Source organism: Lytechinus variegatus, chromosome 5, assembly GCF_018143015.1.
Source record: "Lytechinus variegatus isolate NC3 chromosome 5, Lvar_3.0, whole genome shotgun sequence".
Classification (NCBI taxonomy): Eukaryota; Metazoa; Echinodermata; class Echinoidea; order Temnopleuroida; family Toxopneustidae; genus Lytechinus; species Lytechinus variegatus.
The window spans coordinates 26,455,573-26,474,246 of record NC_054744.1 but is presented as its reverse complement, the minus strand read 5'-3'; the positions used below and the strand labels follow the sequence as shown (position 1 = coordinate 26,474,246).

At 35.8% G+C, this 18,674-nt stretch overlaps 1 protein-coding gene across 2 annotated transcripts; it reads left to right on the top strand.

Annotated features, from left to right (window-relative positions):
• Positions 1-30: 30 nt before the first annotated feature.
• LOC121415829 (protein Lines homolog 1-like) lies at positions 31-18,221 on the top strand. Of its 2 annotated transcripts, XM_041609173.1 has the most exons (7): positions 31-103; positions 7,715-7,998; positions 10,237-10,335; positions 11,091-11,328; positions 11,650-13,496; positions 14,208-14,411; positions 17,457-18,221. In XM_041609173.1, the coding sequence occupies exons 2-5, from the start codon at positions 7,738-7,740 to the stop codon at positions 13,359-13,361; spliced, it is 2,310 nt and encodes a 769-aa protein (XP_041465107.1). In that variant the 5' UTR covers positions 31-103; positions 7,715-7,737; the 3' UTR covers positions 13,362-13,496; positions 14,208-14,411; positions 17,457-18,221. The 2 variants fall into 2 exon arrangements, with proteins under 2 accessions (XP_041465107.1, XP_041465108.1); XM_041609174.1 differs by lacking the exons at positions 31-103; positions 7,715-7,998 and adding an exon at positions 10,787-10,928 and having other exon boundaries at positions 10,248-10,335.
• Positions 18,222-18,674: the final 453 nt, after the last annotated feature.

The window sequence follows — 18,674 nt, the reverse complement described above, 5'->3', positions numbered from 1 at the left end:
CGTAGCGCTAGCCGGAGCTCGAGCGGGCCGCCGGCGGCGCGGAGAAGAGCGGAGGATATCATATCAGGAGCGAGGAGCCGGAATCAAAATAAATGCTAATGAGGTCTGATAGATTAAGTTTATGCGTATAATTTGTTTGTTATGCCCGAATTTCTTTTTTGTCAATGCATTTATTTCCACACAGTCCCAGATATTCAAAATTGTAGCTGGTTGATCCAGTTCTCTCTGTCTTACTATTAGCCACTCATTCAATGGAAATATTACTAGATAACAGATCTTACATTAAAGTAAGCAAATATGGCACCAATCTAGCGATACATAGGCACCAAACCTGTCAGTTTTAACTTCAACCCTTATCAATAATGGTGTAAGCTTTGTAAATATTACTGTAGTGTAATAACTGATCATACAAAAAAAATATGAAAATGTGGCACCTATTCAGCAAATGAATATAGAGGCACCAAACTTGTCAGTTTTGCTTTCAGCCCTTCACAAAAATGCTAGCTTTAGAAATATTACTGGATAACAGATCTTATATCAAAATAAGCAAATATGGCACCAATCCAGCAATATATAGGCACCAATCCTGAAAGATTTTCATTTGCAGCCCTTCATAATAATGTGAAATTTGGAATTATTATGATGGGGTGTCCAAACTTCGCGCACTTTTCAAAAATATTCATCAGGCTTAATTTTGTCCACAAATTATTCATAATTTATACAAAACAAATTCAAGAAATAGTTACCACATTGACGGCAAGATCGTAAACTATAAAATCATGGACGAAAATGTAAAGTAGGTCACGGGGTTTTGCCGGTATCGCGATCTCAAAATTATATTCCGATCGGCGAATGCGGGCTGTGCTGGAAAACCTTTCTGAAAAAGTGTGACCTAACTTCGCGCACCAAAGCTTTTGTGGAGATTTAAACAAAGACTCAAGCTCAAAAAGTGAAATATTTATATCAGATTGATGGCAAAATGCTATGGAATCGGTTAGTACCACATTTAACTCACATTTTTTATGATTTCTGCTTGTAAAATGGTGATATCGTGATGCTTGTTGCTTTCTTCAAAACGGGCGCTACGGGTGACAAACTTGCCGATCTTTTGCCAATATTTTCATGACTACTGGACTAATCTTAAAGAAACTTTCAGCGAAGGGTAATTTTAGGTCGCTTTTCACATTGATGATGTCAGATTTTAAGGATATTGGCTAGTTTTGGAGATAATGACCGTCCGCGAAGTTTGGACACGCGCGAAGTTTGGACTCACTGCCATACAGGATAAAAGATATTACATCAAAATATGCAAATATGGCACCAATCTAGCAATATATAGGCACCAAGCCTGTCAATTTTCATTTTCAGCCCATCACAAAAATGCTAGCTTTGGAAATATTGCAGGATAACAGATCTTACATCAAAATAGGCACTTATCCAGCAATATATAGGCACCAATCCTGCAAGATTTTCATTTTCAGCCCTTCATAATAATGTAAAATTTGAAAATATTACAGGATAACAGATATTATATCAAAATATGCAAATATGGCACCAATCCAGCATTATATAGACACCAATCCTGTCAATTTTCACTTAGGGCCCTTCACAATAATGCTGGCTTTGGAGATATTTCTAGATAACAGATCTTACATAAAAAAAGAAAGTATACGTATGGCACCTATTCAGCAATAATAGGCACCAAGCCTGTCAATTTTCATTTTTCAGACCTTCACAATAATGTAAAATTTGGAAATATTACAAGATAACAGATCTTATATCAAAAAAAGCAAATATGGCACCAATCCTACAAATTTTCATTTTCAGCCCTTTACAATTAACAATGTAAAATTTTTGATATTACAGGATAACAGATCTTATATCAAAATAAGCAACTATGGCACCAATCCAGCATTATATAGGCACTAATCCTGCAAGATTAAAACGGAGTAAATAAAAAAGCGCGCGCTCGAAAGATTGCGTGCGCACACATCGAGGAAGCTAATGAATATTCATGATTAGCTGCAGGATTGGTACCTATTTAGTGCTTACCTCAATGAACAAGGTTATGATATAACCTTGTTCTCAGTTATTTCTCCATGTGTGGCAAAATAAGGGTGGCAATGTTTGCCCTTTTTTCTCCTTTTCTTTGGGGCAAATGCTTGATTTTTTACACTAACAGTTTCCATTACACCTATTACTCATACAACTTGGCTCTTATTTAAATTTGATTCTTTAAATCATTTTTTTCTCAATTAAAAATAGAGATCAAAAAATGAAAATAGTCTTGCCATATTACTTTCCACCAATAGAGGGCGTACACAAAAATATGCCCAAAATTCAAGTTTTTGAGTGCTCCGGTGAATACAAAAATTATTCCCAAGTTACTTATGAAAAATAAATTGCAACTGTATGGAAATTAGTAATTTTGGTCACAAAAGTGATATTTTAATGATTTTTTAAAGTGGGTGCTCTGTACAACATTGGCATACCATAGTCCTACCTGTAGATTCCCCACAGGCATGGTGGTAGTAGTGAACAAGTGGTCTAGCTCTGAGTCTGACTCAGTCTGAGATCGATAATGGGCCGATTGCGCAAAAGGGTCTTTCCAATGATTGTCTTTCGTGTCACTCGTCTTTTATGATGCGCTGTATGCGAGATATTTCTGAAATGTATGATAAACAAATGAAATTTGTTAGCATGCATTTAAATCAATTTGTATTGAATTTGTAATTGTATACAATTTCATGATATCATTTTATAAACAAACTTACATTTACAAAGATTTTGTTTACTTTAAGTTTAACGGATGAATAAATATGTTTGCAGTTAGCTTATTTTAAAAATGTGTTTCACAATCACATGGCGCGTAAACGGGTGACGCTGACACGAAAGACGGTTCTTGCAAAGACCCTTTTGTGCAATTGGTCCCTTGTTCTTTCTTTGACTTTGACCTAGAGTCAAAGTCTTACTAGACTCTAAGGCCCGAATTCACAAAGGTGGTTTCATTTGAAACCACCTTTGTGAATCGCAAAATCAGCTAAACCCATGGTTAAAACCATGATCCAGGATAGAAGAGGCATAACCTTGTTTTTTTATATATACAATATTTTTTTTTGGTTTCTTGTCGATTCGAGGATGCTGATTACGAATCTGGATGATGCCACTCGTGTAACCTTGAGCATTTTCTGCAAATTGGCAAAATTCAATATGGCCGCCAAAATATGCAAATTGCCCATTAATTTCCTCAAATTGTCCACACATTGGCTACGAAATGCATAAAATCATGTGGCAGGAATGAAATACTCTCTGAAAAAATAATTTTTGACAAAATATTTATTTTCCTGATATTCAAAATGGCCGCCATAGGCCATTGCATACTTTATTACATGTATGTACAATATGAATAGAGAAAACTAATTTTCGCAAAAATGAGCACTAAACTGCAAAAAATCGCGATGTATGAATGAAGTAATGTATGCAAATCATTGCTAAGGAGATATATCATTGATTATGTAATTTATGGGAACATTTCTGTATTTTGATATCTAAAATGGCCGCCACTGGCCCAAACAGTATTGCGTAAAATGGCAATGGGGGCCAAAAAAATCACAAGAATGATCACTAGAATGCATATTATTAAGATTAAACGAGTGGAATACTGATTAAACACAATTGCTAACGAAATATATTATCAATATGCCATGTATGTTTCATTTTGATATTCAAAATGGCTGCCAAAGGTCATAAAAGTATTATGCACAATTTTAAAGAGGAGCACAGAAATCACAAGAGAGAGCACAGAAATCACAAGAGAGAGCACTATAATGCATATATGTGTGATAAATTAATGGGATACCGTCTAAAAACATATTTTCTAACGAAATGTATCATTCAGGTTTCAAGTTTGTGTTAAATACTGTATCTTTAAAATACTGATTTTCAAAATGGCCGCCATAGACATTAACAGTATTATGTACAATGCAAAGTGGAAAACCAATATTCACAGGAGTGAGCACCATAAATGTGCGTAATGGTGATCTATTAGTAAAATATTGTCTGAAAGCATAATTTCTATTAAGATATATCATTTATTCTGCCAGTAAGATGATAAATACTGTTATTGGAAAGTAAAAATGGCCCCTACAGGCCCTTATGGTATTATGCACAATGTGAATGGGAACAAATTATTTCAACAGAATTTGACTTTGCTTGGCCAAATGGTGATGTATGAGTGAAATATTGTCTGGAAACATGATTTATAACAAAATATATAATATCCTATGAAATTTAATAAATACTGTATTTCAACATTCAAAATGGCTGCCATATGCTACTTTTGTTAACATTATTTGTCTCCACTAAAATTGTATATTATAGGATAAGGGACTGAGGTGACCATTTTCAATTTAAAAATGCAGCATTCATCACCTTAATTACCCAACATTATGATGTAACTCGTTAGAAACTAAGGTTTTAGACAATATTTAACCATTACATAACAATATTATTCATTATTATATGCAATATTTAGAGCCAAGCAAAGTCAAATTCTGTCAAAATAATATGTCCCATATTACAATGTACACAATACTTTTAGGACCTAGGGCAGCCATTTTGGATTTCAAAGTACAGCATTTATTACCTCCACGACCAATATGTGATGTATTTAGTCAGAAATCATTTTTAAGACAATATTTTTACTCGTATATCGCAGTTATATGCATTTTATGATTCTCACTCTTGTGAAAATTAGTTTCACCTTTCGCATTGTGCATAATAAATATAGGGCATTGTATTGTATTGTATTGTATTGTATTGTATTGTATTGTATTGTATTGTATTTATTTAATCACGGTAAAACTAACATTTTGAATATGTTGAATGTCAAATTACAGCATCTATCACCTACATGGCATATTAACAATGATGTTTTTAGACAGTATTTCACTCGTTCATCTTAATAATATGCATTTTAGTGATCACTCTTGTCATTTTTGGCCCCCATTGCCATTGTACGCAATACTTTTTGGGCCAGTGGCGGCCATTTTAGATATCAAAATACAGAAATGTTCCCACATATGACATAATAAATGATATATCTCGTTAGCAGTGATGATTTGCATATTACTTCATTCATACATCGCGATTTTGTGCGGTTTGGTGCTAATTTTTGTGAAAATTAGTTTTCGCTAGTTATATTGTACATAATAGAGTATACAATGGCCTATTGCGGCCATTTTTAATAACAGGAAAATAAATATTTTGTCAAAAATTATTTTTTCAGAGAGTATTTCATTCCTGCCACATGATTTTATGCATTTCATAGCCAATGTGTGGACAATATTGCGTGCATTTATGGTGCTCACTCCTGTAAATATTGGTGTCCCACTTTGCATTGTACTGTTAATACTGTTAATGTCTATGGCAGCCATTTTGAAAGTCAAAATACAGTATTTAACACAAACTTGAAACCTGAATGATATATTTCATTAGAAAATATGTTTTTAGATGGTATCCCATTCACTTATCACACATATATGCATTATAGTGCTCTCTCTTGTGATTTCTTTGCTCTTTTTTCTCATTGTGCATAATACTTTTATGGCCTTTGGCAGCCACTTTAAATATCAAAATGAAACATTCATCACATACATGGCATTTTAATACAGTTCGTTACCAATTATGTTTTTAGTCAGTATTCTACTTATTTAATCTTAATAATATGCATTTTAGTGATCCGATTCTTGTGAATTTTTTGGCCCCCATTGCCATTGTACGCAATACTGTTTGGGGTAGTGGCGGCCATTTTAGATACCAAAATACAGAAATGTTCCCACATATGACATAATAAATGATATATCTCGTTAGCAATGATGATTTGCATATCACTTCATTCATACATCGCGATTTTTTGCAGTTTAGTGCTCATTTTTGCGAAAATCAGTTTTCCCTATTCATAATGTACATAAAATATACATAGGCCTATGGCGGCCATTTTGATTATCAGGAAAATACATATTTTGTCAAAAATTATTTTTAAGAGAGTATTTCACTCCTGCTACACAATTTTATGCATTCCATGGCCCATGTGTGGACAATTTTAGGATTTTCATGGATAATTTGCATATTTTGGTGGCCATATTGGAGTTTGCCAATTTGCGGAAAATGCTCAAGGTTACATGAGTGGCATCATCCAGATTCATAATCAACACCCTTGAATTGACAAGAAACCATCAAAAAATATTGTATATATAAAAAAACAAGGTTTGGTCAAGTTTCTATGGGGCCTATCCTGGACTACCATGGTTTCTGCAGAAACCACCTGAATTCTGGCCTTAGTCTCTTACATCATACGTGATAATGCTTGAGCTCTTTTATTTACTTTAGTCTTAGACTTTGGGTTATGCTCTGTCTTCTCTGTCTCCCTCCCTTTCTTTTTCTTTGTTGTTATTATTGATGAACATGTAGATGATGATGAATTAATGATGATATTATTATTATTACTAGTGAGAAGAAATAGAAATGGCTCATAATAATGATAATAATTTGAATGTTTATTTTAGCAAAAGTGATCATGAAAGACATGGTATAATAGTATTTCTCATTTTCATCATTTTTTTTTTAATAGACCGATTGTCTATTTCACCGACTTGAGTCATCCTAATTTGATGACAACTTTGTAATGTGGACAACACTTGACCTTCTGTTCCAGAATTAATATTGTGCGGGAACTTTGTGAGGAAATGTTACTTTCAAGTGGTAATGTGTGTAATACAGCCATCTTCAAGTTAACATGTTAAAGGACAAGTCCACTCCAACAAAAACTTGATTTGGATAAAAAGCGAAAAATTCAACAAGCATAACACTGAAAATTTCATCAAAATCGGATGTTAAATAAGAAAGTTATGACATTTTAAAGTTTTACTTCATTTCACAAAACAGTTATGCATATCTAAGTCGGTATGCAAATGCAGGAACTTATGACATCACTCTCTCACTATTTCTTTTGTATTTTATAATATGAAATATTTTGATTTTCTCGTCATTGTCATGTGAAATGAAGTTTCATTCCTCCCTGAAAACGTGGAATTCCATTATTTTAACATTTTGTGCTTCAGGCAAGGAGGTCCTAATCATCAAATTCGTAAAAATTGAAATATTGTATGATTCAAACAATAAAAAGCAAAAGAAATAGTGAGTGACATCATTGACTCTCTCATTTGGATGTAACTGGCTCGTTCATATAACTATTTTGTTAAAAATAAGCGAAACTTTGAAATGTGATAACTTTCTTATTTTAAATCCGATTTTGATGAAATATTCAGCATTATGCTTGTCTGATTTTTCTCTATTGATTCAAATCAACATTTCTCTGAGGTGGACTTGACCTTTAAAGTTCACCTGCGGAACTCTGATACTTTGTGTATTATATTTGAATTTTTATTTTGTGTCTTCTCTTAGCTGAACAATAATGGAGCTCTGTGGATTAATAAGCCTAATCCTTACTCTGGTCCATCATGAATTTTACCATATATAATAATATATATATTAACTTCATGCCATTAATCTTCTGTGAGGTATGGTCTAAACTAAATACGGCAATGAATGAATAGAGCGGGATTTATTGATTTTTATTTTCAATTTAAAGGAAATAAGATATATTCTGAATTCATTTAAAAATAAGTCGGTCTTTGTTTTACTTTTCATCCAGGGCATGTTCTGGCTTGAGATACGATGGATTCATTCAGTGAACTACATGAGAACTTGTTACAAGGACATTGCCTGTGTCACATCAAGATGGGAAACATCCTGGAACTACTAGATCTTGGTTCACAGGTCAGAGGTCAAGGGTTAGAAGGAGAGATTTCTTTTACCACCAGAGATCAAGTCTTGGTGAAGTTAGGCTTGATCATTAGTATTCATGAGATTAACCACTGCAGCAACATAGAGCAAGTGCAGCAAGCCCTCTGTTCATCAGAGAATTTAGAGCTTCTGGTAAGTGTTTTCCTCAAGTTGAGATAATAAGGTGATATGCAAGAAACTATTTGCAATAATGCAATTTGAAATAGATTGTTCAATTTTAACTAGGGGCTATAGCAGGAAAATTTGAAGTTCTTGTTAAAAAAATGCAGACCAGCAATTTTTTTGCAAATTTGCAATAGATTGCAACACTTGCAATTGATTTTGGGACCAAAAATTGACTTGAAATTGGTTGCAAGTGTTTTGCAATGTCCCGTAAGAGTTAAAAACATCCATTACGAAAATTTCCTGTTTGATTCTCGACCTCACTTCGGACTGCAAACTGCGGTCGCATACCCCGTTTTGCGTTTGCAAATCTCAAACAACTTTTCCAACCCCGATAAACCCATCTTGGCCAGGTAATCCCCTTGTCTCGATTTCACCACCACGGGCCAGCTAAACGAGCGTTGAGCCAAGGACGAAATGATAAACAACAGCTGTGCTATTACGTAAGACTTGTCTGCCTGTAGAAGGATCTTCGGAATGAAATTATTGTATTCGATATTAATCACGTTTTCAAAGGCATATTACATTCAGACATCCAATACTAGTCCATTTTCAATTTCGAACGAAGAAAATCGACCTCGAAATAAGGAAAGTATGCGGAATAAAAATTACGGTATGCTTAGCATGCAAGGACCGCGATGCATCCCATCTAGTTTCTGTCCATACAGCAAGAAAATATGGGATGCATGCCGTTCACTCGCGCAACGATACAGTCTTAACGAAAGAAAGGAAGGAAGGAAGGAAGGAAGAGAGAGAGAGAAAGAAAGAAAGAAAGAAAGAAAAAGAAAGAAAGAAAGGAAGAAAAAAGTTTCTATCAACATCAACGCGTGTATACATGGAACTCCGTGCACTCAACAGAATGCAATCCATCGTGTGTGGCCCCCTGCTGTGACCGTTGATGCTGGGGTGTATTATCTTCGGACCGAGGTCAAGAAACAGGTGTTTCTATACTTAAATTTCATGCTTGTTTTGAGAAGAGATTTGATGATAAGGGAAACTTGGGGTATACTGCTCTTAAACGCAAAATTTTCATCATGATTGTTCTGAGCTGTTTCTTTTTGTTGGAATTCTGCTTAGCATCCCTCAAATCCTGCTATTTCAGCATAAATACATGCAGGAATACCACTGCGCAAGATAGCATGTTTCCTGCTAAACTTATTAGAACTCTTGTTAAGAGCAATGGTCAGAGTTTGAGGACAGTTGGATGACCTTTTGAAGTCGTGGTGAGTGAGTTTTGACAGATTTTCATAAGTCATCATACACAGTATTAATGCAATCAATCATAATTAGCCCCATAATCGATTGCAAAGCTTTGTTTTGGGGCATGGACATATATACTTCGACCAGCTGTTGTTTTGTGTACAATGGTCTAGGACTAGGTAGACCATAGTAGACCAGTTGTATTATGACTGTTATGCAGCAGCACTATCAGTCCAGAATGGTAAAAAAAAAAACATTTTCAATAGTCACTGATAGACACTAGATTGTTGGTTTAGTGTTTTTACAGAGTCTATGGTAGTGCAAATCATTTCTCAGTTTGCAAAGTATTGTTACAATTACATCAATACATTATTTATATCATATACATGTACTACAAAGAATCATTTCTCAGTATTCAATACATCACTCATATACAAGCCACCAAATTTTAAACTCATCCTCAAGAACCTCAAGTTAAGCTTGACAGCCCTGATTGTGGCTTACTTGTCTGTTGAATATTGTATGCTGTACATAATTACCATATGCATGTAGTACTGAAGCATCGGCGTTATATTTCAGTGGAGCGTTGTGGTCCAGTGGATTAGTCTCCGGACTTTGAAACAGTTTGGCGTAGTTTCCTTCAGCAAGAAATCAATCTTGATTGTGCTGCACTCAACCCAGGTGAGGTTAATGGGTACCTGGCAGGAATTTATTCCTTGAAATGCCGAGCGCGTAAAAGCTGCTTGAGCTACAGCCAGGGTAATAATATCCAAGTCCTTTGGAAGCGCATAGAGACGTTATTCATAATGTGTTATGCGCTATACAAGAACTGTTCAGCAGTTTGGTCATCATGTCTCAGGAATGAGTTGACAGCAATAAAGGGATAATGTGAATTAGGATTGATTTGTTGGCTATTAAAGAATTATGTTCATATAGTTATGATTCTCTATTGTTACTTATGTCCTCACCTTTGTTGATATCACACTTTGGCTCCTCTCAATGCTACAGCTCTCCATGTTAGGCTCAAGGGATCAGCTTATTGCACATAGTGCCAGTCGATGCCTAGAAGCTCATTTGCTGCTATTAGCCAAGTTTGAAAAAGATAAGGTAAGTGGGTCTATCATACAAGAAGATTCATAGAAATGATTTTTTTTACTGTTTGTATCGTCATTGAATTGATTGAAAACCAGTCTATGTTTTGTTACCTCTTCAATATTCCAATTTAACATATTACTGAGTGAAGTACTTAATGTAGTCAATTGATTATCATGTACCTGTAGATGATATCGAAACTTTGTAAACCTGGCGACAGGTGATTTTCAAAAATTTCAACCCAAGTACATTTGCTGTAGTGATGGATTATTATGTGGGTTATTGTGGGATAATTAAGGATTTCCTCATTGACTTCTTTTCAAAATAGAATATTATACCTAAAATGACCATCATTTTGCAGTGAAAACCTTTTTTTTTCCTTTTCAAATTTCTTGGGACCATATTTGACTTCTATTTTGTACTGAAAACCTTCTTTTTTTTTTTTTGCTTTTCAAATTGACATCAGCACCCCCGTTCCCAGGGTCCTTGTGATGGGATGAGACTATTGTTCTATCAACAAAGGTTATCACGCATAGTCTGAACTCTGAAATCATATCAGCTTTTTAAATGACATGGAAATGACCATCAAACCCTTCCATCAAATTCAGGTTTGTCTTTTCAGATTAGCTAGGCCATGTGTAACAGATGAAGTGAATTTTGGTTCTGTCAATTCAAACACTACATATATGATATATATACGTTTCTGTTGCTTCATGTAACTTAAGGTTCATGGGGATTTTTCAATAACAGTCTCTTTTAATTGAATGCAGGTGGAATGTCTTCTGAAACAGGCTATCAGTTCTATGCTTCATCATGGAGGAGAGCTGGAGAAGGTGTCTTCAGCCATCAACAGGACCGTCTTTACTCTGGATCTCATGTCTAATATGTTGAGAGGAGAATCTGCAAAGTCTGGCCAAACAAATAGAGCCACACCTACTCTACCTTGTATGGGGATATCTTCATCAGCCACAGATGAGGGCAGCAGACCCATTCAGCAGACTAGTGATGGTAAGATTTAAGGTGGAGCTAAATTTATGGTTTGAAGAATCATATTGAATTTGTAAGGTTGAAACTTTGATCTGTTTTCTCTGTTAATAAGACGGAACTTTTTTTCCCCACATTTTGATTGACACTTAAGTCATTATAACATCAGTATTACCTTTGTGCATCCGATACAGCTCTGTTTGCAAAATCAATTGCAAGAATAAACATTGGAGTTTGTTATACCTTCTTGTATTCAGCTTGAATACTTAAACATTGTATTTGGTAGGACCAATCTTATTTTGATATTTCTGATACCAATTTTATTTCATGAATTGTTGTCTCTAGGTCACACCGTCTGGTACTACAATGTCATCAAGGAGAGTATCCTAGAGCTTTGTGCAGTCTTTTCAAATCAGTTTGATGAAGCTTCCAATGCACAACATGCCAGCGAACATGAACAATCCTCTATCTCCTGGCTCCACTCATTGAATATTGCTTACAAACACAAGATCTACCATGCTTTTCTAAGACTTCTCTTGTCATTTACCAAAGAACAGATGGGTACAGAGAGAGGCCCCTTCAGCACATTACCTTTCATACAGTCAGTCTTGCCTCACCTACAAGCAGTACTAGTGACTTATTCCCATGGTAGCATTGCCAATTTGAAGATGGTGCTCGGTGTACTGATCATGTTCCTGCAGGCATGTGTCAAAGCTAGTGAGAGTGCAAAGTGTGGAGCAGTTGAAACAAGTGACATAGGGCTTCTGCAATCATTACATTCATCATGGAGTGGACTTCTTGCAGACATCTGTGAAGATCTGTGGTTAGAACAGATGCCATATCACAAAGGACCTGTTGGTTTTGGCGGATTCACATTTGCATCCGAAGAAGTGCATGATAGATCTTCAGAGGAGTACATCAGAGGAGACATAGTGATCCTGAGAAAGCTTGCTCAGCTGGTTTTACTTGGTGTAGAATTAGGAATATCCTCTGGAATAGAATTTAGACCTCTGGCCAGAAACTTTTACCAAATGTGTCATTTCATTGAGTCCAAATTGCAAGAGGCATTGCTGCAGCAGGAAGAATCAATGGATCAAGGAAGATGGATCTTTGAAATATTTGGTGATCAAGATGATACTCTGATAGAAATAATGCTTATACTTTTGAAGATCAGTCTGTCAGCACAGACACACCTTGAAGAGGAAAGCGATGAATCATCCTATAGTGAGAGCAGAGGAGAAATTGGTGATCCTGAGAACAAAATTCCTGCTGAGAAGTCGGGATGCATCCTTGATGCGCATCACATCTTTGTCTCTTTTTTGGATCACATGTCTTGGGACAACAGTATCTTGCTTGATCTGCTCATTTCAACTGAAACAGAGTTCCTAGAGTATTTCATCAGGTATCTGCGATTTGTAACAAATAATTGGCAAGGGTTTGTTCGGGTTCAGAAGAGTTTCAGAAAGAAAGAAGAGGATAATGATAATGTTTCATGTGAGATGCCTACAAGGTACAATGCCAGTGGCGATGATGGTAGTCATGATGATGATGATGATGTTTCTGATGGTTGCAGCAATATTGATGAGGATATTAATGAAACTAGAATTAGTAAAGATGATGTCAGTGACAATACTTTAGATGATCATATGGAGAACGATGTCAGTAGGAACAAAACCAGTGCTGACAAGAATGATCTTTGTGGACAAACTGAACCAGAGTCCCTTCCACAGGCATCTGAAAAATTTCCTGTTAAACGGAAATGGGATATTGAAGAAGCACATGAAAATGCAACAAGGAGAATAAAGAAAACACAAGGAGAAGAGCTTTTCAAGGTCCCTCTACCTCTTGATACAAAACAGTGTAGTCATGAAGACTGTAGTGTGAATGACCCCTTGGCATCAGAGTTGGGTTGTTTAGATGATACCATGACCGTCTTGATTCGACTCCGTCTTGCCATAGAAAGGCTGGACAGGAAACGTCTTTTCCCATTCTCGGCTGCTCCTCTCATCAGAATACTTGTCAAAGTAGAAGATATGTATGAAGCAATGGATGGGTGACATATGTCAATGGATGGTTTGAGATGACAATTAGACTTAGAGCACTGCAACCGTGAACTTAAAATGAGGCTGATGCTGGAATTGACGTCACTTGTGAGAGAACTGGCTTCTTAGATTTTTGACAGATGTGAATAGGTAAGGACTTGTGGAACTAATGACTGCTATTTTCCAAATATAGGGGCGTTTAGGTCATGATTTTTTTGTTACATGTCCACAAACACATATTTATTGGAAGCCAGCTAGAGTTTTATTAACTGCTTTGAAGATTTCAGCTTTCTAAATGAAGTGCTTGGACATGTTATGGTTAGAAATTACAAAACACACAAAAAATGGATTGGCCCTATTTTAAGTGGTCAGTTTATAGTACAACTACTCCAACATTTCCGGGAGGGGGGGGTATGGTGATAATGTTATGTTGTCAATGATGATGACTGATATTTGGTATATTTGTGTATTTGTTTAAACCAATCAACAAGAAAGATGCTCTTGCTTGGGGTCCCGATGGTGATGTGATGATGTTGGAACCAGTGATGATGAAGATGATGATTATGATGATAATGACGGTATGATGATGATGACGGTATGATGACGATGATGATGATGATGATGGCGAAGGTGATGACGATATTGATGATGTTGATGATGATGATGACGATGATGATGGTGATGATGTTGATGGTGGTGGTGATGATGACGATGATGATTATAATGATGATGATAAAGATGATATGATTATGATGATAATGGTAAGACTAGTCTATGTCTGGTGATGATAATGATGCAGATGTCGAAGGTATTGGTATCAAATCTTTGTATATAAAGTATAAAGTTCCTCTCAAATTTCAGAATCTCAGGATTCTACATAGCATGTGCAATGACCTGATGAACTGTGGCCAAGTGAGTCAAATGTACCGGTAAGCAATGGACTGGGCACTGAGTGAAGGGAACACATCTTTAGCTACTTCCTCCAAGGTCTACCCCTACATCCTAACCTGTAGCCTGGTCAGTCTGGAAGTACATGTAGGGAGACTTGCTGTCCTCAAAAGTCAGGTAATTTTTTCTTTATTCCTACATTTTTGTGTGTAAGGATTCAGTTCAAATTTAGTTCTCTTCGCGAGTAACTGGTTGACCAGCAAGCATACCAATTATTTCACCCATGTTATAGAGTAAGAGTAGGTACAGACGATTAGCTTTTACGCTTGTGGTGCGTGTGTGTGGGTGTGTGTGAGAGTGAGATGACTGAGAACCATTACTGACTCTGCAGTAATGTTATCTGAAAATATTCATAATATAGATATTTTGGGGTAAATATAGAAAGTAATCTCTTTGGTTTAGGTAATCATGGAAAATGCAATCAATCTTTGCTTTGGCAGCTTACTTATACACTGCTAGCTTACATACTGAAAGCTCCAAAATTGTAGTGCTTACTGTAGCCTCCCACACTGGAAGACGTAACATAGTCGTGATAGAGCAATGAAAATGCCTTGATTTTCTGACCCATTAATTTCTTTGTTACAAACTTACATTTCAATGTTTGACCAATGCGTAGCTGTTGAATACTATTTTACAAAATAATTGATATGACTCGGGCTTAATCTAAATTATCTAGTGATGTTCTTAGTCATTTTTATACGCCGTCTTGACGGGACGTATTATGGTATCACGCTCGGTGTCCGTCCGTCTGTTAACTTTTCCTTGTAAACGCGATAACTTCAGTTTAACTTATTCTAGGCTTGTATAATTTGTTATGTATAATACTAGCATGGATCTAAGGAAGCCTATCGATTTTGAGGTCAAAAGGTCAAAGGTCAAGGTCACAGTGACCTATTTTCATTGTACCCTTGTGCAGTCCTTGTAAACGTGATAACTTCAGTTTAACCAAGGAGGTTTAAATGAGATGGAGTAACAGCAAACACAATCCCTTTGAACAAGCTTCGAAGCCGCCAGCAGAAAGTATGTCAGGCATGCACTTTGCTCAACATCTCTTGCAATTGTGTAGACAAATGATTCCCGCGTGACTCCGCAGCTATAGGTCATATATAAAGGGAAATATGCTATTGTGATGATAATTACTTTTTCGCCGCATCTGGTCTGGTTATATGTGTAGTGCATAATTCGGAGGCATGCGAAAATAAACTATGCAATATGTCCTGAAATATGACTCAAATTTCCTCGACTGGGCATGTGCGGGCACTCATCTGGCATATGCAATAATGAATAGCAATAATCCATCGGCCACATTTGAAATTTTCATTTGCCACAAACGATCGGAAAAGTGTTAAAATCTAGTTTCAGTAAAGGTAAAATTCTTATTTTCTCCACTAATTAAAGGTAAATTGATATAGTCTGGGCAAATATCTCAGCGTAATAGTGCTTGGTTATTGATGTCTTCTCATGCGTACAAATTTCTATTTGTTTATCAATATAAAAGATGGAAAATTGATCCAAATGGATATTCGTAAAATTTCACTTCGGATTTCTTCACTGAAACTTGCGGCGTCGAAGGCGGACATCAAAAAGGTCTTAACTGCTGTTCTTTCTTTTGTGCTTCTTTAGAAATGAACAGCTGCTTGAATAAATTTGTTGCCTGTTGGAACTCCAGTCATAGAAACTTCTTGATTTAACTTAACCTAGGCTCATATAATTTGTTATGTATATACTAGCACAGTGACCTTTTTTCATTGTACCCTTCTGCAGTCCTTGTAAACGCGATAACTTCAGTTTAACTTAACCTAGGCTCATATAATTTGGTATGTATAATACTAGCACGGATCTAAGGAAGCCTATTGATTTTGAGGTCAAAAGGTCAAAGTCACAGTGACCTATTTTCATTGCACCCTTCTGCAGTCCTTGTAAACGTAATAACTTCAGTTTAACTTAACCTAGGCTCATATAATTTGGTATGTATAATACTAGCATGGATCCAAGGAAGCCTATTGATTTTGAGATCAAAAGGTCAAGGTCACAGTGACCTATTTTCATTATACCTTTCTGCAGTCCTTTTAAACGCCATAACTTCATTTGAACTTAACTTAGGCTCATGTAGTTTGGTGTGAATGATACTAGCATAGATCCTAGCAATTCTATTGATTTTGAGGTCTGAAGGTCAAAGGTGAAGTTGCCATCTTCCACTTTTCTTGCTTGACCAATAGCGAGCACATTATACTCCCTCGATGAATTTACATATACATGTAGATATAAGGAAATAATGTTGCAAACCAGTCAAATTAAATTTTCTTAGTTTTTCCTTATGTTCGCAATAAGGCAAAATCATGATACCTTTTTGTAGTCCGATCCCTATTTTCTCCATTTACACTCAACTTCGTAAACAACTCAAGTTATGATAATTTGAGAGGAGTCTTACCTCTTTTCATGTGAAGCATAATGCAGAAATGGATCATTTCAGAATCCATAGAAATCAAGAGCTGAATGTTATGTTTCGTAAACCTGCTCATGAGTTAAAGAGCAACTTTAAGAATGACTGGTGATCCTTTCTTGTGGTAAATGGTATACACCAAAACGTTCATTGGCAAGGGTTTTGTGCTTAAGAAAGGATCACCAGTCGTTCTTAAAGTTGCTTTTAACTTACAAACAGCTTTATGAAACACCAGCCAGGACCCTGTATGATAGGGTTAGATATGCATACTTTTATATGGTATTGCCTAAGAATACCAGGCGGGTGTTTCATAAAGCTGTTTGTAAGTTAAGAGCGACTTTAAGAACAACTGGTGATCCTTTCTTATGGTAAATGGTATATTCATTTGCGATGGTTTGGCACATAAGGAAGGTTCACCAGTCATTCTTAAAGTCACTCTTAACTTACGAACAGCTTTATGAAATGGTCCCCAGGGCCCGTAACATAATGCTTAGCGATTGATCGTGGAACTGATTTTTATGATTGATCATACACAATAATCGATGCAATCAATCATAAATCAGCCCCCAATCAATAACTAAGCGTTACAGGACCCTGTAGCGCATTTTTCCCAAATCAAATTTTAGCTGGTTTTCTTTGTACATGTATCACAGTAAGAGGAGTGTTTTTGAGAAAGAGTTTTTTTAATGTTTTTTTTTTCTTTTACTTTACACCTGCAGTTATGTCACTCAGTGTACAGCATGGATCCATCCCCTATCTGTTGTTTACCATCTTTCAAGCACTGATGAGAGAGAGATAGTCTACCACAGAAAAGGACACCAATCTTGAAATCATCCTCCACATAGAATGTCCAGTGTGAATAATTTATTGGTATCTATATGTGTTATAGTTGAAGAGAGACAATGGATTTGACAGTTAACTCATTTGTACACCCATCATCTTGTGTAAAAAGATCTTCTTATTCTTCATGATAGACGTGGCTGCAATGGAGTTTTACTAGACAGGAGTTTAATCATCTGCAAACTTTTCTGATACCAGGAAGGTGTCTTGAGGAGCAAACACCATTTTCTAGAAATCAAATTCAGATTGTCTAATTAACACTGAAGATGTGATTATTGGATGGCACAACATTTGCTCCAGTCTTAATATCTCTGAGGGCATAATGTTAGAGTTAGGATTTTCATCAAGTTTTTGGTTCAGAACAATGTAAAGCTAAGGATCAGGGTTTATTTCGTTTTCGAGGTTAGGTTTTGTGTTTGGATTAACGAGCAGATTTTCAATCGAAGCAATTGTCTCCAGAGCAAATGTCATGAAACCAATAATTGAGCCAGTGTTGATCAATAAATCATTCTTAGGCACCAAAAGTCAGAGCTGAATCTTTTGCGTATGCATTCAGCAGGCGTCTCTTCAGCACTAAATCTCACATTTGCTCATAAGAATGTTATGGGGATTGCTGCTTTAGGATGTGGCCCAGACTTTTGGTGTCTAAGATTTTTCACTATGCATTCACTTGCCTTTAATCTGTCTATGATGAATCTTTGTGAACACATAAGAAAAATCTTTCTTAGCTTAGGTGAAATTTGATTTGGAAATAGCAAATAACACATGCTTTGCAGGTCCTCATCCAAACATTGATAAATATTTGTGTTAGGGATGGTTAACCTTGTAATACCCTCACTATTTGTCAGAAGTGTTCTTATACTAATGCAGGATTTAACTTGACCACGAAAGATGACATTAACATTCAGTTTATATTCTAGATTTAAAAATTTTATTAACCAAATTTATTTCAAAAATAGTATTTACAGATTTACACACAAATATGTCTTTGAAATAAAGATGAAAATGCTTCATGGATGCAGGATATTGTTTTTAGTTTGCTGTAATCTGTCAACCCTATTGGTTAATAAAAACTTCACAAAATCTCAAGATACCAT